Source organism: Brachycentrus maculatus, unplaced genomic scaffold (assembly GCF_059751285.1).
Source record: "Brachycentrus maculatus isolate JH-2025_06_01 unplaced genomic scaffold, ASM5975128v1 h1tg000156l, whole genome shotgun sequence".
NCBI lineage: Eukaryota > Metazoa > Arthropoda > Insecta > Trichoptera > Brachycentridae > Brachycentrus > Brachycentrus maculatus.
Genome location: NW_028280909.1, coordinates 88401 through 110477, shown reverse-complemented (window position 1 = coordinate 110477; position 22077 = coordinate 88401). Strand labels below are relative to the sequence as shown.

At 32.4% G+C, this 22077-nt stretch overlaps 1 protein-coding gene across 1 annotated transcript; it reads left to right on the top strand.

The window, feature by feature from the left end:
- The first annotated feature begins 118 nt into the window (after positions 1 to 118).
- On the top strand, positions 119 to 19592 carry LOC148308605 (facilitated trehalose transporter Tret1-like). The gene is given in 11 exon segments (XM_088261464.1): positions 119 to 156; positions 3637 to 3747; positions 4203 to 4318; positions 10314 to 10461; positions 12747 to 12861; positions 12863 to 12911; positions 13488 to 13608; positions 14724 to 14941; positions 16755 to 16967; positions 18553 to 18639; positions 19328 to 19592. Coding segments are annotated over 10 exon segments (1293 nt in total). The 5' UTR covers positions 119 to 156; positions 3637 to 3653; the 3' UTR covers positions 19460 to 19592.
- Positions 19593 to 22077: the final 2485 nt, after the last annotated feature.

The following is a 22077-nucleotide window of genomic DNA, read 5'->3' as shown; positions in this document are numbered from 1 at the left end:
TTGTTTGCAAACACCGATTGGTGTGGCGTTCTTCCTCTCTGCCTACCCCACTGCGGGGGAGCGGTGTGATGGTTAGCCAGTTAGTTAGTGTCTCGTCCGGCGAGTGAGTGTCCTCCTTAATACTGTTTGCGTCAATATTGTACAATTTGAATCCCAGTAATATATTTCCACTGTTTATTAGTCACAATTAAAGAAGGTCGTAAGACAATTGATTCTCCTCGTACTGACATTTAAAAATATTAACGACTGACGCAGATCCATATGTACAAATGTGAACTTCGCAGTTGAATTTTTTTGTACAACATTTTGAGAGTGTCCAAACACTTTGCTCACTCCTTTCAACAACGTCAACGTGCATGTTTACGGAATGCCCAGAAAATGTACTATATCCCAGCAAAAGCGGCATATTTAAAACTTAATATTCACCCGCTACAGGGCAGAAAGTGTTATTTTCGCATTTTGAAGAAAACGTATTGTTTAATTATTTTTTTAAATAAAATAAATATTTTTGAAATGGAGAAAAAACCTTCAGGTTTTACCTAAAAAGTTATGTTGTACAGTAAAAAGTTCAATAAGTGGCTTGATATTTATTTTTAGAACATTTTGTTATATTTTGAGGAGTGAGCGATATATATATATATATATATATATATATATATACATATATATATATATATATATATATATATATATATATATATATATATATATATATATATATATATATATATATATATATATATATATATATATATATATATATATATATATATATATATATATATATATATATATATATATATATATATATATATATATATATATATATATATATATATGGATATATGTATATATCGGTAGTGTAATGGCAAACGGGTATATCTGTTAAATTGTTCGTTTTTAAGTTTGTTCCACAAAATGTCTAAAATAGTGTATTCCATAATCTAGCAAAAGGATATAGCTGTAGTTACAATACTTATTTAGTTTTTTTTAAGATATGTACATATGCCATTCGAACAAAGTATTTAATTTCACAAAGTGTGTTTTTGATCTCCTGTAAAATTTGGTCAGAGACAGATATACCCCTTTGCCTTTACACTACCGATATATATATATATATATATATATATATATATATATATATATATATATATATATATATATATATATATATATATATATATATATATATATATATATATATATATATATATATATATATATATATATATATATATATATATATATATATATATATATATATATATATATATATATATATATATTTATATATTTATACATATATATATATATATATATATATATATATATATATATATATATATATATATATATATATATATATATATATATATATATATATATATATATATATATATATATATATATATATATTTATTTATATAAAACCCTTATCCGCACCCAAATGGTGCATAGGGCACTGTGTCATATGTTTATATAATGTTTATTGCCAAACTTCACCGAATTGTCACTGGATTGACACAATGAAAAGAAGAAAAGGGTTTCTTTATCTCGGTCTAATTCTTTAAAGTCTTTGTTTCGATTTCATCAAAGAGACAATATGACCTTCTGTTATCTCCAATTCAGATACATTTGTATATGTCAAATTATGATTGCTGTGCAAATACTCGTACGAAAGCGAAAACGGTTGTTAATTTACTTATCGGATTATATGGCCGTATATCAAAGTGATAAATTTTCGTGGCAGGCAAATCAAAACCCGGTTTTCACTCAATTTCAGCAGTTTGGATTTTCACATTCATGAAAAAAATTGCCAGGAAGGCCTATACAGGGCAAATGAAGTCATCTAGGCTACTACGAACATGGTGTATAGGGCACTGCATCATATAAACGTAGTTTTATATAGATCGATTCATACATACGGAAAGGTGATCAGCCCTTTGCGTCAGGCACCAGTCCAGGGTAATATTGAATAAATATTAGAGTGAAAAAATCACCCCCCTCTGGGAACCTCCAGAACGGTAGCCGAGCGTGATTACTATAACACTACGGAGGCGGACATATATTTTTAGTTTCTTTTTTATTTATTTGTTCTTGTTTGACAACATCTGCTAAAAACACTATCTTCGTCTATTATTTGGAAAGATTTTTGTTGCGTAAACATTTGCTGAGAAGATAACGTCCACAGACGCTAGTAACAGTATAATTTATCGTTTTAGCGATCATGTACAGCCTTAGTTGACTGCCCTCTTTGCTAGATACAATATTGTTGACAAAAATATCATAGATTGAAAAAAAATGCTATGAAATTTTGTTTGAAAGCATAAAAAATACAGTGGTTTATAACACTATTAAAATTGAATGCTTCTCAGCCCAATTTTTAATCTTAATCTACAAATTTTTAACGTAATTTTTTCCAATTTATCTATTGTAAAAAATATGACCGATTCTGAAAGTTCTGATCAAGTAATCCACGTAAAAAAAAGCGGAAATGTTTTCCATCAATATGTAGCTGCAATCACATGTGAGTATTCCTATTAAGTATGCAACCCTGAGTGCCTAGTTATTGATTATATTTACACTTTATAAAATAAAACAACTTTGTTTTGACCACTTTTTATTGGTACACTTTATCCAACCGGTTGGATAAAGTCTACCAATAAAATGTGGTTAAGACAAAGTTGTTTTATTTTATAAAGTTTATAAAATGTGCCACAAAGTATCTGCGAAAAACATTCAAGATTCTATTTAAATTTTCTCGCCTGCTATTTCTCCTCCATTTCCTTTCCAGTATAAACTAATGTCTCTCACTTAAAACATTACTTTTAAGTCATCTTTTCATACGATCAAAAATCTTCTAGTCCTACATTTAAAACAAATCTGTCATCATATAATAAATAAATAAAAAAAACAGTCGTTTAGTTCTGGTTCAGTACCCTATGTACCACTCAGATTCCATTTCCTGTTATTAAAAGTAATATAACGTTGAAAGTAATCTTGGAAAGTTTTTTTTTTCTTCCTCCGTAAAAATATCTGCATATACTTATAACCTAACCTAACTAACTAACTAACTGTTACACCGCTTCCCCGCAGGGGTAGGTAGAGAGAAAAGAACGCCACACCAACCTGTCTTTGAAAGCATTCCTCGCCACGTCCACATTCATGCATCTCCTCGTACAATTATCTCTGCTCACCCTTGTGGGGAAGTGGCGTGATGGTTAGTTAGATGGTTAGTTAGTTTTTTCATGGAAATTCATGGGTGGTATATATTTCTCTTAAAAAAGTAAAAGTATTTTTGGAGGTCCTCACCAAAACGTAACATTTCTATAATAAATGATTTTAAGTAATCAGGAGTTCTAGCTTGTAAAATTGTTACGTTTTGGTGTGATTTAATGATTTCATATTGACTTAACACAGGATTGGTCACGTTTTGTCGCAACTTTAATTAAGATTTCGATAGAATACAGTAAACAGAACAGATTTGCATTCAAAGGATTTTTTTTTGTCTAAATGTAACTTTTTGGTGAGGACCTCCATATTGGTTTCTGCGGCCTTCCAACGTATTTAGTTTTTGATCATATCTATTTTTGATAGCCCTGCTCTAAACTGACAATTTTGATTTGCGTTATGCAGGTAGTATTTTGGCATTTATGTACGGACACACCATTGGATGGAGTTCCTCAGCAGTTCCACAACTCCTGGAAGGAGTCCTGCCCGAAGGTGGAGTGTCTCAGGCCGACTCAGGTTTACCAGCATTTCTTTTAACCGCAGTTTGAACTGTTCATCTAATTTAAATAACAAATAACAAATAGTAAGTAAATAAAAAATAACAAACAGTAAGCACTGGTAAATATGCGTCTTCTTCACACACTATCAGCGAGCAGCGAGAGAGAGTGAAACACAACGTTTAAATTTATCCAATATAACATAAAGAAGAAATGCTAAGAAATTACAGACTTCAAGGTGGATAACAATATATTAAATATATCCATACTTTCAAAAGCATTGGAGAGAACATGGCATAGTTTGCATTATGTATAAATACTGCGAATATGGATTTTTGCCTAGTACCTCTTCGACGCACGCTAACCTTTATTTGATTTAGAAGATCAGGGCTGTCCAAAAAATTGTTAAGAATTTTTGAAAATATTTTATATTAGGCAAATTGATCCTGCAATAGTAGAATGACTCGCTTCTAGGATGGGTTGGTGGAGCGCTTTGTCTGGGTGCATTATTTTCCTCACCGTTCCATGGACTTTTGGCAGATATGAGAGGACGCAAATTTGGCGCTTATGTCGTTGCAGCATCTTTCCTTGTAAGTATCTTTATACTACATACCTAGAGTTTACCAGTAAGGAAAGCCCTTATTTTTGTCATTTTCGTGAATACATGACATACATATAATTTCTTCATTGCTTACCATTCCCAGTAGAGTAAGCCCCCAAAAAAACATTATAAAGAAAAACAATGTATTGTGATCTCGGCTTTTCTCGGCTAGATGATTCCAGTACTACGAACAAGCTCTCGATAATTTAAAAAACAACCATACGCAATTATGTATTTTTCATCCTTTGATGCAGATTTGGTAATTTTTATTCGGAGTTGTTAGGCAAGCCAGGTTTATGGGCTTCTATGGAAGTACCGCCACTGCTACGTACTAACCATCATACCGCTGCCCCGCAAGGGTAGACAGAGACTTAGATGTGTTACTTGAGCCCAGTACAAAAAAAATATTTAGATCTGTATTTGGTCTACAATAATAAACGTATCAACATGATTCATTGTTTCCCTGACAGGTGACACTTATTGTTAGTATCTTTATACTACGTACCAACCATCATAACGCTTCCCCACAGGGATAGGCAGAGACAATATAACGCAACATCAATCTGTATTTGCACATAATCTTCGGCTCTTCGACAAACATTCTTCTCCTCTAACATACTCGCCGATTATTTCAATTTCTAACCATATCATGCAAGTATTTAAAATACTTAATAATGCCACTTTTTCCTCGGTCTTTCTCTGTTCCTATTCCAACCAAATTTGTCAATTTTTAAAACTGTTTTTTCTTCATTCATTCGATTCACGCGCCCAAACCATCTCAATAACCACTATCAATTTTATCAATAATGCTATTGAAATAAAAAAAAACGTATAATTTTAAGTTATGTTCAAAACCTAAAATCAAAAATATTTAAATAAAATAACTGATAAAATTATAGGTTAAATAAAACTGAAGCATATTTTTTGAGGCGCCTCCTAGTACCGTAGAACGGGGTTACTTGAACTTTGATGTGTTACTTGAGCCCAGTACAAAAAAATATTTATATCTGTATTTGGTCTACAATAATAAACGTATCGATATGATTCATTGTTTTCCTGACAGGTGACACTTTTTGCTACGACGCGTTCACTATTGTAGACCAAATACAGATTTAAATAAAAAAAAATGTACTGGGCTCAAGTAACACATAAAAGTTCAAATAGCCCTGTTCTACGGTACGTAAAATAATTCGGTAATAATCTTACATACATTTCATAATAAATAATGATAAAACCCTTATCCGCACCCCAATGGTGCATAGGGTACTGCTTCATATAAACGCAGTGTTATCTTGATCGTTTACACATGAAGGAAAGGTGATCAGCCCTCCGCTTCAGGTAGCAGTCCAGGGTAATATTGAATTAAAATTGCAGTGAAAAAATCACTTATATTTATTTGACCCCCCCCCTGGGAATCGAATCCGGGACCTCCAGAACCTCCAGAACGGTAGCCGAGCGTGCTGACCATTACACTACGGAGGCGCACATTTCATAAAGGTCTCCATGAAATAAAAAGCTTTCTTATCTCAACTATAGATGGTACCGAGAACTCCCATATGAAGAAGTATGTGTTTAAACAAGTTCCCACATATTTATTTTACGGTTTTTGAAAATGATGCGGAATGCATCGAAATACGTGTCACAATAGATTTCAAGAACAGTGGTATTTACCAAGTAAAACTAAAATTAAAAATCGATAAATTATTTAAATACATATCAAGGAAATTGTCTTCGCATATTGCAAATTTTCATCTGTATTATTTTTAAATTATTTTAGTTTATTTGCTTAATGACGCGTGTTAGTATGCTTAGAAACATGTGTGGACAAAGCAAACAGTGTTAAACCAGATGGTAGATTGGCAGTATTTACACAAACCGTCAATGTGTCAAGTAGACAGACATCGTTGATGTAAGCAGGAATAATGATGAACAATTGTATTATATCTTAATCGTCGAGTAACATATCGCTCACTCCTTTCAAGAACGTCATAAATAAAAAACCGTCAATTTTCAGTTGTGCGTGTTTTCGTAATGCCCAGAAATGTACTATATCCCAGCAAAAGCGGCATATTTTTAACTTAATATTTACCCGCTACAGGGCAGAAAGTGTTGTTTTTGCATTTTGAAGAAAAAGTATTGTTTAATTATTTTTTTTAAATAAACTTAATATTTTTCAAATGGAGAAAAAACTTTCAGGTTTTACTTAAAAAGATCTGCTGCACAGTAAAAAGTTCAATAAGTGGCTTGACATTTATTTTTAATACATTGTATTATATTTTAAAACTTAAAAACGCTCTCCTGAAAAATCAAGTTTTTTTGATTTATGACGTTCTTGAAAGGAGTGAGCGATATGTGTGTATGTATGTAGATCAAACACATGCCTATTACGAAACTAAAATAATCTTATAAAAGTTCATTACCACAAAATTAATGCAATATGGCTCTCACAAAAAGAATCGCAGAGAAGCCCAAATGCACGCAGCCATCCATGGAAAGATCCATGCTTGGTTTAAGCCTGAGGAACCCCTCAGAATTAAGTCATTTGTATTCGTTTATTGTTCAAAACATATTACGTACACAAGTCATTATTTTTAATACATTTCATTATATTCTTAAACTTTAAAAACGATCTCCTGAAAAATCAAGATTTTTTTATATGACGTTGTTGAAAGGAGTGAGCTATATGTGAGGTTTCAATTTATCATTTTCTCAAAATGGCGCTGATTTCTTCGACGCTCTTCCCGCGCTTTTCAGGAACGAAATGGCATATGAACATCAATCCGAAGATGCACACAGCTGAGAAAAAGAAGAATACTGTGTGATTTCCAAGCGCCTGAAAATAAATGAATTTAATATTTGTATATATATATATATATATATATATATACAGTGGGTGGCCAAATTATTAGGGACACTTGTACTTTTTTGTAATTTTCAAGTTTAAATGAATTTTTTGGTCAAATTAATTAATTACAATTATTTTTTCTTTTGTATCTTTGTTGCTTGTATCATAATTATTGTTAAGAAGATGTATCAATACTGTGAAATATCAAATAAGTAAGTTTTTTTTCATTTGAATGTTGATTAGTGAAAAATGATATTAGTGTGAGCTCAGTTAATATTTTTTTAAACCATTTTTGTGTAAGTTTTTTGAGTTCAAGACCATAAAAACGTAAGTGTTGTTTAATAATTTATTAGTTTTGCTAATTCAATAAGTTAATTTCAATTAATTTTTAAATAAAATTCAATTTAGTTTGAACTGAACCATAATATTCTCAATTTAAGTATGGGCAAGTCTTCAAACATATCTCCAAGAAAATGTAGGAAAGTTATAACCTTACTACTTCATTCCACATATTTCCAGAGAGAAATAACAGCACTTGCAGATGTTTTGAAGTCAGGAGTCCATCGGGTACAAATAAAAATTGATAAAAACCTGAGTCTAGAATTAGCCCGCGTCAGAAAAAAAGGCAGAAAAAGCATCACAATTCCGCGTTGTGCCCATAAAATCAGGGACATCTATTTCCAAAATCGTAAAAAGTCTGTTGATTGTCTAATTGTTGTTGATTTTTGTTGATAAACGATGAAGGAATCAACCTATCCAAAAGGATAGTTGAGAGACGGTTAGTTGAAGTAAATCTAATGGGTCGACGTCCAACCAAAAAACTACGCCTGACTGAGGCATGAAGAAAAAACTACTCCTATGGGCCAAAGAACACCGGAATATGACTGTTTTGGACTGGAATCGAGTATTTATGACTTGTATTCATATAAAAAATTAAGAAGATAAAAATATATGTATTTTTACAATTATGGTAATACATTATAGGTCAGCTTCTTGGACGAGTCAACATTTAAAATTTTGGTGGGAAAAACTTCATTTGTCCGACGTGGCCCAGGAGAAAAATTCCACCCAGACTGCCTTGTGGAGAGGGTTAAAAACACCCTGTTAACATAATGTTGTGGTCCGTGATCTCATTTAAGGGTATGGGATGCCTCTTTATCATGGAAGGGACCATAAGGCAAGACCAGTACCAGCGAGTACTAAAAAGTCGACTCCAGCCGAGGCTCAAGAATGGTCCCCTGGCGATGAAGAGTATGTGTTAATGCATGATTTGGTATCGTGTCATAAAGTCAGGAGTGTTATTACATTCCTGGCTGAAAAAAATCTCTGTGTTTTGCCTTACCCGGGGAATTAGCTGGATATGAACCCCATTGAAAACCTTTAGGAACTAACGAAACGTGAGATTGCTAAAGAAGTCATCACCACCAAGCGGCAAATGATAGAAACTCTTATCAGAGTATGGCATAATAACCCTAATCTTTGGCACAATGCAAAAATCTGCATTAAAAAGTATGCCCTGACGTTTGGAGGTTGTAATCGCAGCAAAGGGTGTTATTACTAAAAATTAAGATTTTTTTGAAATTGTAGAATAATCACTTTTTATGATAAAAATAAATTGGTATTATTAAATCCATGATAATACAGTTTCTTAATTCTAATTAAAGCACCCCAATCAATAAAAAAATATTCAAAAAAATGATTTATTTGCTCATTAAATTCATTTAATAATGAAAATTACAGGAAACTCGAAGTGTCCCTAATAATATGGCCACCCACTGTATATATATATATATATATATATATATATATATATATATATATATATATATATATATATATATATATAAATTTTTATATATATATATATATATATATATATATATATATATATATATATATATATATATATATATATATATATATATATATATATATATATATATATATATATGTATATATATATGTATATATATATATATATATATATATATATATATATATATATATATATATATATATATATATATATATATATATATATATATATATATATATATATATATATATATATATATATATATATATATATATATATATATATATATATATATATATATATATATATATATATATATATATATATATATATATATATATATCGCTCACTCCTTAGGCTCACAGAAATAGTATGAAATCGAAGAATATTTAATAAATAATAAATCCCTTACCGCACCCCAATGGTGCATAGGGCACTGCTTCATATAAACGCAGTGTTATCTCGATCGATTACATGTGAAGGAAAGGTGACCAGCCCTCCACTTCAGGTACCAGTCCAGTGTAATATTGAATAAATAATAGAGTGAAAAAATCACTTATATTTATTAAACCCCCCTGGGAATCGAACCCGGGACCTCCAGAACGGTAGGCGAGCATGCTGACCATTACACTACGGAGGCGGACAAAGTATATTTCAAGAGATGTATTTGTATTTTGTATTATTTACAAAAATACTTAAATTTCATACTATTTCTGTAAGCCTAAGCAGCTCATTATTACAAATAGATTTCAAATCATGGTAGAGTGGGTTCGAACCGAGTAACTCTGACTCAAGAGTCTGCGACTCTAATCACGGGACCACAACCCGACAATTTTTGCACTTGTTACAGACATTCGTCATGTACGTCGACCTTAAATCCTGTTGCATCTTTCTTTTTTTCTTTTTCATATTGAGAAATATTCATATTATTTTTTGACATCTCATCAAAGATGAAGAAGAATATGGAAGTCTGGGCATTTACGGGGCTGACGACCGTCATCGGCTGGTTTAAGTGATCACTTTACACACGTGTAACATTCACCAATTCTACCCATTATTGACAACCACACTAGAACTTCCGAGAATTTGAGTAGTGTGGTTGTCAATAATGGGTAGAATTGGTGAATGTTACACGTGTGTAAAGTGATCACTTAAACCAGCCGATGACGGTCGTCATGCCCAGACTTCCATATTCTTCTTCATCTTTGATGAGATGTCAAAAAATAATATGAAAATAACTCCTGTAATCGAAGATAATCCAGATTTTGTGAACAAGTATTTGGACACACTCAAAATGTTGAGAAATATTATTTTTGGTCACAGATAAATTGGGCATTCATCTACTCTGCCCGAAGTTTTTGGTCCGTTTTGGTTGGGAGGTTCATTGCTGGGATTGGAGCTGCTGGATCCATAACGGTTGTATCCATTTACAATAACGAAGTGGCGGAACCACGACTGAAGTCTACACTAGGTTAACAAAATCCACATTTTCTTTATTATTTAATCATTTTTGAACTATGGTCACAAATTTTATTTATTTTCTTAAACTTCATGTACAGGAATCATACATATCGCTGACTCCTTTCAACAATGTCATATATCAAAAATCGTCAATTTTCAGTTTGCATGTTTTCGAAATGCCCAGAAAATGTACTATATCCCAGCAAAAGCGGCATATTTTTAACTTAATATTTACCCGATACAGGGCAGAAAGTGTTGTTTTTGCATTTTCAAGAAAAGGTATTGATATATTTTTTTAAATATACTAAATATTTTTCAAATGGAGAAAAAACATTCAGGTTTTACCTAAAAAGATGTGTTGCACAGTAAAAAGTTCAATAAGTGGCTTTATATATTTATTTTTAATACATTTCATTATATTTTTAAACTTTAAAAACGATCTCCTGAAATATTAAGTTTTTTGATAAATGACGTTTTTGAAAGGAGTGAGCGATATGTTCATTTATGTACTTATTGCTAAAAAGCAATATATTTCAACTAAACAAAAACTACTGATATTGGTCAATACGTTTGACACCTTATAGGTATAGCTGTTTGCAATCAGAGGGTAGATAGTGCTTGAACATTAAAAAAAAAAACATATCTTACAAATTACAGCAGTATTAATTAAGAATAAGTGGATAAGGATATTGAGAGAAGAGTGAATGCAGGGAATATAATAAATGGTGTGATTGGGAATAAGAATGTGTCCATGGAAGTCAAGCTAGCCGTTCACAACGGCGTGCTAGTACCGACACTAATGTATGGAAGTGAAACATGGAACTGGCAAAGGAAGTATGAAAGCAGAGTGAACGCTGTTGAAATGCGCTCCCGCAGACGAATGTGTGAAAAATCATTGTATGACAGAATTAAAAACGACGATATAAGAAAGGAATGTAAGGCTGAACGAGGAATAATTGAAAAGATTAGGAAGAGTTCTTTGCGGTGGTATGGACATGTGGAGCGAATGGATAACGAGAGAATGACCAAGAAAATATATGTGGCGAATGTGAGAGGGAAAACAGAACGTGGACGACCGAAAAAGATCAATCAGAACCTAAAATCTGGCGGTGTCAAAAGTCTGCGTAATCGGAGGGCATGTATGACTAGATGTATGGATGTGAAGGAGGCGAGGAGTGTATGTGAGGATAGAAGAGTGTGGCGTTCCATCCACTCTGCCTACCCCTGCGGGGAAACGGCGTGATGGTAGTAGTAGTAGTAGTAGTTAATGAAGAAACTTCTTTATATTGTATTAAATATGTATGAAAATTACAAATTGATGATAATGAGGCAGGCAAAGGAAAAAGGAAGTTTGGGGAAAGAGGTAGAGGGAAAAAAATTAAGAGCTAAATGGGAAAAAACTAAATATTTGTCACCAAGAAAAGGCGACTCTTTTTTCTAGATGGGGGTTGAATTTATGTACCTTGCTTATTATGTACAAGGTTTATAGAACATTAATTATATTTTAGTTTCATCTAGCTAAAAAAAATATGTTTTATTTTAATCCTCCGCCTCCGTAGTGTAATAATCAGCACGCTCGGCTACCGTTCTGGAGGTCCCGGGTTCGATTCCCAGGGGGATCAAATAAATATAAGTGGTTTTTTCACTGTAATATTTATTCAATTTTACCCTGGATTGGTACCTGAAGCGGAGGGCTGTTCACCTTTCCTTCGTGTGTGATCAAGATAACACTGCGTTAATATGAAGCAGTGCCCTATGCACCACTGGGGTGCGGATAAGGGCTTAATATATATATATATATATATATATATATATATATATATATATATATATATATATATATATATATATATATATATATACATATATATATATATATATATATATATATATATATATATATATATATATATATATATATATATATATATATATATATATATATATATATATAATATATATATATATATATATATATATATATATATATATATATATATATATATTAATCTGTGTTGGGAAAAGGAGGGATAATCTAGTATGGACCAATCAGGAACTTCTAAACATTTGTTCATTTGTTCGGAAGAAACCACGTAAAACTCCTTGCCAGAAGACAGACTTCGCCTTATCGTCCTTCAATGAAGCTTCAAAGGACGTAGACCTCTAGGCAGACTTCCAAAAAGGTGAAGAGATAGCTAGCAGTCGATATCCCAAGAAGAACACACACAGATCTCCAGGTCTATAGAAAGATGGAGAAGAAGAAGATTTTGAAAGTGATTTTCTGGTCCGTTTCAGGAGGAATGATGGCCATGCTGTACGCAGCTGGCATCTTGTGCGCCTATATGCTGGGAGCTTGGATGTCATTCACTGGTGTCACTCTCATATACCTGTGCATCTCTGTCGCATTCCTGCTTTATGCCGGAGTCTCCTGCCTATCTGGTTTTAAATGGAAGAGACAAGGTTGGTTTGTGAAGAGCTTCAGCATTTTCAGATATTTTTTAACTCAACATAACACATTTTGAGTCTGTCCAAAGAATTCTGTCCAGGTTATTTACAGGGTCGAAGCTAAAGTACAGGTTTTATGATACAGATAATCAGAATAATCGGAATAATCGGTGGGTATGTAGGAGTCGCAAGATGAGTGTGTGGAAGAGATAAAGAGTGTTTGCAACGGCAGATTGTTCTTTCTGTTTACCCCTGCGGGGAAGAAGCGTGGTGGATATTATAATTTTATCTACCTGTCCATACACAGGCATGTATGTATACATAAGTGTGTATGTATGTGTATGCGTGTATCCGTGTAAGTAACAACTTATAATATATATATATATATATATATATATATATATATATATATATATATATATATATATATATATATATATATATATATATATATTTTATCTAATATTTGACGTAAATTGTTATATACATAAAATAAAAATAAATATGTATATGAGTTAGCTAGTAAGTAAATGATATATTTAATAATTTGAAGCTGATTGAGTCTGATAATGAAACAATTTAAACTTTCAGGAAGCTTTCACAGTTCTAAAGTGGCTTCTAGGAAACGAAGATGGAAACGCTCAAAAAGCTTTCGAACGACTCAAGATGGAACAAGCGGGAGCCGTCAAAGCTGCGTCCGTCAAAGAGTTTTGTAGGTTTGAACATGTCACCTTGTCATGCGCCATCTCTTGGCTTCCTCCCAGGTTAGTCCAGTGTCCCGAAGTCCGCTGGTCGTCAACGGTCTTGCAGGGCGCCGAATTCTAGGGTTTGGAAGAAAAGACTTTTCAATTTAATGAACAATTTTAAGTATAAAAAATATCAATTAAACCATATCCGCTCCCTAGGTAGAGCATATGGAGTCCACAAACTGTCTCCAGGCTTTTCTGTCGGGTGCCAGCTTCCTTGCATCCTCCCAAGTCAGATCCTCGTCCCGAAGTTCTGACGAGAACTGCCGACGAATTGTCAGCAGCGGTCGTCCTGGGCGGCGCGAACCTGATGCCTTGTAAAAGAGCATAAAAAATATTAAAAAAAAAAATTGTCATGGAACCTTTCATTCATTGACACGAAAATCTTAAACAAAAACAAAATTTACCACTTTGAGTGTGTCCAAATACTTGTTCACAAAATGTTGTAAATAAATTATCTGATCGAATTATAAGTTTAAATAATAAAAATGAAAATGATATTTTCTAGCGTTTCTCATGTATGTGATTATAATCCAGGATTTGGACCTTACATACTAATAAAAAGAGTTTCTGCTCAATAAAAGCTTCTTTGCAACTCACCAATAGATGTCTCTAGTGAAGTTCTAGCAATTTAAGAACAATATTTCAAAATTGGTTCATATATATAGAACTTTCAAGAATTTGAGTAGTGTGGTTGTCTATAATGGGTAGAATTGATGAATGTTACACGTGTGTAAAGTGATGACTTAAACCAGCCTGTGACGGTCGTCAGCCCCGCAAATGCCCAGACTTCCATATTCTTCTTCATCTTTGATGAGGTGTCCAAAAATAATATGAAAATAACTCCTGTAATTGGAGATAATCCAGATGTTGTGAACAAGTATTTGGACACACTCAAAATGTTGTAATATTTATACATTGCGAGATTTGTAGAACTCCCTTTTAATTTATATATTAAATGTTAAAATCATAACAAGGCAATCTTTGATGAGATGTCAAAAAATGTCACATGTCACATGAAAATGTCACATGAAAAATCTTCAATATCAACAAAAATAGACAACTTTTTTTATCATTCTAGTCCAGAACCCCGCAGCAAGGAAAGGAATGTTCTACGCTATGGTCATGCTGATGGTCCAATCGTTGTGTGGGGTCTTCGCCATCCACGCTTATGCTGGAGTCATATTTGCCAGGACTGGTGGGGGACTATCACCGACCACTGGAACACTGCTCTATGGGAGTATGATGGTAGCTGGTGGAATGGCTCCCCCATTAATTGCTGATAGAATGGGAAGAAAGGTAAATTTTACTGACAACATTTTCGGTGTGTACTAATAAATCTTCTTTTATTCTTCTTCTGCTGTGCTGGTCGGGGATGTGGACGTCTGTGTGCCGGCCAACGTCGGGTCGGAATCGGATATAGCTGACTAATTGAACTAAATACTAATCCCGTTCATTACCTGCACCGGGGTACTTTTTTTAAGAAAATTTGGTGACAGATTTACAAACTTATATTTCTTGAATGTTTTCCGCAGATGGCACATTTTATAAATTTTATAAAATAAATTAACTTTGTTTTCACCACTCTTTTTTATTAATACAATTTAACCAACCGGTTTAAACAAGAACCTTGTCATCATCAGGGTTTATTTTCAATCATCATTCAAAAACATTAAAAATATTAAAATACTCTCACCGAAAACTTCCACACACTCCGTAAAAATCCTAACTTGATAGATTGGCAATGACAGGTATATTGAAAGCTTTTAAATGTAAATTCACCGCAAAATCGGGATACAATTTTATATTGTTTCACATTTTCAATAAATTTCGTAACTTAGTTAAAAAAAATGCTTTGCAAGAGCAGATCTGTCAGGAAGCCTAGATGCTTCTGTATCAGATCTGGGCATGCGTTGGGACAACTTTCTTCTTCTTCTTCTTCTTCTTTTGATAGATCTGAAGGATCTGTTTGTGCCTCCGCATGTCGCTCTTGGGATGTTGACTCCCAGCTGTCTTTCCATCTTTTCGGAGGTCTGCCTGGGGATCTGTGTCCTTCAGGGTTACCTTGGAGGGCGATACGTGGAAGTCTGTCTTCTGACATTCTGTTAACATGCTCATTCCAGTATCGCCTTCCTTGTCGTCCCCACCTCACGATATCCTCCGTCTTACACATGGTCCGGATATCGGTGTTTCTTGGGCGGTCTTGAAATAAATCCTTATTCTCAAATCTGGGTTTCGTCACTCAGAATTTGTTTTTAGATGGGAGTTGCATTTATTATTTACCATACTAATTATTACAAGGTTTTTAAATTTTTATTTTTTATTTATTTATTGGCATAGCACCCAAAATTGAGTGATAAATGCTGTTTCGGCCAAAATTTGTGGGGAGTGTTTCGGCCAAAATCTGTGTATTTTTCAGAAGTATTAAAATAATATTCATAAATGTACGCGAGAAGAACAAAGAGACGAAGTTCATCGACTTTTATTTTGTTGATAATATTGTCTCCACCACATGTAACTCCTTCAAAATCATATATAAGGGGTGGCGGACTAATTTCTGTGTGCTCAGATTAAATAATATTCAAAACGCGTATACGCGCTCGCTCTGTTTTTATATTGGTGTCGCTTTGTTCTTCTCGCCCCCTGTGTTTTGTAATTTTCGATATATTGGTGTAATTTTGTTATTTTCACATTTATAACATTGTAATTTTTAATAAATAAAAGATTGTCTTCATTTGCGCATTTCCGTCTTCCTCGTCACAAATGTTCCAGTACCGTTAGCAGTAACAAATGCCATACTTGTGATTTTGCTTAAACATTTTTTTAAATGATTTTACTTGAGGTTACACGTTTTTTTCCATATTTTTTTTATGTTTTATGACCGCACTATTAATACATTACACATAAAACAATGTATTAAATATATAATTTTAAGTGTGTCCAAATCCTTGTTCACGTTATAAAATACTAACTTAACTAATTAGCCATCACACCGTCTCCCCACAGGGCTAGGCAGAGAGAATAGAATGGCACATTTTCTGTCAAAATTTTTAGATCTTTTAGTGGATTTTTGTTTCTAACTCATTATTTCAACAATTTTCTCTTCTTCTAGGTGCTTCTATGCTCGTCCTGTGGAGTTTTGGGAGTTGCCTTGGCAATCTTGGGAACATTTCAATATCTTCAGACCCTGGGTATGGACTTCTCTGAGCCAGGATCCATCATTGGTCTGATACCAGCCCTTGCTCTTTGCACTGGCGTCTTCTTCTTCTACATTGGACTCGGGTCAGTCATATACGTCACCATAATGGAGTTCTTCACAGACGAGGTAAGCAGTTGCGAAATTCTCGTGAGAAATAATGATTAAACACAATGATTTTTTGACATCTCATCAAAGATGACGAAGAATATGGAAGTCTGAGCATTTATTTAATTTTTTTTAAATATAGATTATCTCCAATTAGAGTAGTTATTTAAATAACTCCTGTAACTGGAGATAATCAAGATTTTGTGAACAAGTATTTGGACACACTCAAAATTGTTGGGTAACATATCCAAAATAAACAAGGTTTTTGTCAGGAACAGGACATTATCAAACACGGTGTTTGATAGTGTCCTAAGAAGACTAAACGCGTCACGTATTAAGATATACATAATTAAATGTAGAATTCAATCCAACAAAAGCCTTGTTTAATTTTGGATATATTACCCAACAATTCAATATGGAATTCTACCAACTGTCTGCAGTTACAATAAACACACTCAAAATGTTGTTGATTAAATATATCATTTTGAGTGTGTCCAAATCCTTGTTCACGTTATAAAAACTAACTTAACTAACTAGCCTCTTTCCCGCAAGGGTAGGCAGAGAGAATAGAATGCCATACACTCTGTCTTCGCAAACATTCTTAGCCTCTTCCACATACATACATACCCGCCGATTATTCCGATTCCAGCCTGAGCACGTCCAAGTATTTTAAATATTTGATCATGCCAAGCTTTTTTCGGTCTTCCTTTACTCCTAATTCCAAGTACATTATTCTCGCGAATTTGATGAACTGTTCTATTCTCACTCATTCGTTCCACGTATCCAAACCAATTCAACATACCTTCTTCAATTTTATCGATAATTCTTATCTCAGCTTTGTGTTATTTCCTTTTATCTCCATTGAAATTTCTATTATATTATATTGTCCGCCTCCGTGGTATAATGGCTAGCGTATTTAGCTACCGTTCTGGAAGTCCCGGTTTCGATTCCCAGGGGGGTGAAAATAAATCTTAGTGGTTTTACAATCTAATATTTATTTAATATTACTCTGGACCACTCCCTGAAGTGCAGGAGTGATCACCTAGCCTTCATGTAAGTAACGATCAAGATAACACTTCGCCAATACGATGCAGTGCCCTATGCACCATTGGGTGCGAATAAAGGTTAAAAGAAGAATTATTATATTTTGCATGGTTTTTCCGCACTGAGAGATCGCATTTTGACTGCAATCAGTCTACTTCCCTTTTTCTTTTGGCAACTCCATGCATCACTTTTCATTATCTGTAATGGTTTGTGTATACTAACCCTACGGGCGCTTGTCCACTACCTGAAATTCCGTGTAATTACGTGTAATTTTACCGTCCGGCACGTCAGTTAGCGCTTTAAAACGGCGATTGGCTTGGATTGGCTTGTGCTTTTGTCCATCCTTCTTCGGATCGGAGCTCTTGATCGGTGCGTGAACACGTTGCGCGTAAATTCGATCACGCTAAACTGTCGTAGTCGTTTTAATTTTTCAAAACCGGACTGCCGGACGGTGAAATCCCGTGTAGTGGACAAACGCCCTGCCTCTGCGGGGAAGTGACGTGATGATAGAATGGTTTAAAATTTATTTTAAAAGTGTTTTTTCTTCTTCTTCTATTTTTAGACACGTGGTGTTGGTGGAGCATTATGTGCTATAACAATTTGGAGCACAGCTTTCATTTTGCTACAGTTTTTTGGAATCGCTGTAGAGGTAATTATAACTATTAATACCTTTTTTCTTCTTCTTCTTTTTGGTGTAGACCTTGTGACCTGTTTTTAAGAGGATTAGTATCCTGCGATGTCGATATCAGCTGTCAATCCATCTCTTTGGTGGTCTGCCCGGGAGTTGTCTACAGTGCAATGTGATAATTGTTCAATTATTCACTAAAAAAATCGATTATATTGTTTTTTTCCTAATTAAATGTTTCTATTTTTAATCGTAAAAACAAAACAAAACAGTAAATAACTACAAAGATTTTTAATATCGTAGTCGTACAGGAGAAAGTGACCAACTAACAAAACGTAAAATGTTCAGGAGGGCCATTTAAGTCACTTTTGCTTGGAAAGAAAATAAACATCAATGCATTCAGTATTTTTAATAAGTCAATATATTATACTTCCAAGTTAAAATCATTTTGGGATTTTTTCAGGGCAATATTAAGCTAGTTAGACATCTAATAGTCAATGATCACGTTTTTGTAAAAAATGCACTTGGTCACTTTCTCATGTATGACTACGATATGTTCAATTGTGGGTAGAGCTAGAATGTTGTACTACGCATAAAGCAGCCCTATAAATTAACGTAGGCCCTGCAAACGCCTCAATTCACTATATCTACCCAAATAAATATTCGTGTCTGTTAATATATATAATAAAATATTAATTTATTTTATTTTCAGGCACTTGGAGATCACACAGTATTCTTCTTTTTCTCGGCCGTGTGTATCTTTGGATTGATGTTCATATGCATTTTCGTTCCCGAAACTCGCGGGAAAAGCGTCGAAGAAATTGGCGCCATTTTGAGAAAATGATAACCTCACATAACGCCCACTCCTTACAACAACAACATATATCAAAAATCGTCAACTTTCAGTTGTTTTCGGAACGCCCAGAAAATGTACTATATTCCAGCAAAAGAAGCATATTTTTAACTTAATATGTACCCGCTACAGGGCATAAATTGTTGTTTTTGCATTTTGAGGAAAAGGTATTGTTTAATTATTTTTTTTTTAAATATACTAAATATTTTTCAAATGGAAAACAAAACATTCAAATTTTACCTAAAAAAATCTGTTGCACAGTAAAAAGTTCAATAAGTGAGTTGATATTTATTTTTAATACATTTCATTATATTTTTAAACTTTAGAAACGATCTCCTGAAAAATCAAGTTTTTTGATACACGACGTTGTTGAAAGGAATGAGTGATATCTCAACTTAAGGATCGTATTTTTTGCGTCTGACACTTGCTTTATATGAAGTAACTCCCTGTAAAACTATAAACATTAACACGGAATTAAATAAATAAATATTGTAATGATTTTTTGTAATTCCGCTTATTTCTTACATCCTTACTTCAGCCTTCTTCTTGTGTCCAGTATTGAACAAAGGCCTCCCTCTTGGACTTCCACAGTTGTCTGTTGGACGCGGCTCTCTTCCAGTGCAGGCCCGCCACTTTCTTAATGTCATCGGACCATCTTGTCTGGGGCCTACCCACGCTTTTAGTCTTCCAGTCAAGCAATTTTTCACCCATCTATCCTCAGACATACGTGCCACATGACCCGCCCAGTTCCACATTTGTTCCGCGATTCTTTGAGGCACGTCTATTACCTTGGGCTTTTCCCCAATTCGTTTTTCGATCCCTAAGATAACCCTTAGATGCTAAACATAACCGTTTAGCATCCTTCTCTCCGTTGTTTTTTGTGTTACCTTAAGTTTACATATGATTCATTTTGTTAGGGTAAATGTCTCGAATCCATATGTGGACTGGGGGCACACATGTGGTTTTCCTCTTCAGATGGATGAGAATATTTGGGCATTTTAGGGCATTTCATAATCAACCTAACACAGCCCATCCCAAAGCCATTTTAAGGGTGAAGAGTTAAAGTCACATAAAGATTTATTTTAAAATTTTTGACGGGGCATTTATATTTTTTTCCACCAAGGCAAGCCAGTATTGGTAATATTTTGGACTGTGATCATTAGAATACCTGTTTAGTATTATGAAACAAAAATTATAAGTTTTAAATATGAAAAATTGAAAAAGTGGTATTCAAAAAACTGATCTAAGGCGTAGATTTTAGGAAAATACATAAAAGTGGAAATATCTGGAAAACTAAGGCACTTTTACTGAGGTCATACTTTAATTTTTTGGTAAGTAATAAGCTGGCCTAACACCCCTTAAAATAAATACATAAGATTATGGGACACTCTGTATATATATATATATATATATATATATATATATATACATATATATATATATATATATATATATATATATATATATATATATATATATATATATATATATATATATATATATATATATATATATATATATATATATATATATAAATATATATATATATATATATATATATATATATATATATATATATATATATATATATATATATATATATATATATATATATATATATATATATATATATATATATATATATATATATATATATATATATATATATATATATATATATATATATATATATATATATATATATATATATATATATATATATATATATATATATATATATATATATATATATAATCTATAATCTTTGTAAGTCAAGAGATGCTACGCTTCAATTATCTTTAACTAGGCAACACTCTGTCTTGTTCAAACTTGAATCGAATTTGCACATTTTACAAATTGTATCACATTTTTACGATAAGTAAACAAACGTCCTTTTGTTCTCAACCTGAAGCACTTTTTAATGGTTTTTTTTATTGAAAATTATGTTAAACGACAGATGTACTTTCAAATTTAAATCAAATCATCATATCGACATAACATATCTAAAATTTTAATTTTTTTTATTTCATATGTTCTTGCACACCTATTTTGAGTTATTTAGCTTGCATATACGCATGCCAATTTTTATTGAAATGATTTTTATTAAAATGTTGTTTTTTATCCAAATAATACATAAAATTATTTCTACAAACAATATTTAAAATATTGATTACTTTTTGTTAGTTTAATTATATATATATATATATATATATATATATATATATATATATATATATATATATATATATATATGTATATATATATATATATATATATATATATATATATATATATATATATATATATTTATATATATATATATATATATATATATATATATATATATATATTTTTTTATATATATATATATATATATATATATATATATATATATATATATATATATATATATATATTTTTTGTAATTCCTAGTGCATGTTGGTCCTTGGATCGACCAAAATCGCATGTGATTATATTACTAATATTACTAATGTTTTTGTAAAAATATAAAAGTAAATATATGCTTATAGCGTATTGTGAGTACCTACATGCATACGTAAAACATATGTCATCGAATTGAGGAATTCCTAAATTTCTTGGCTAGCGTT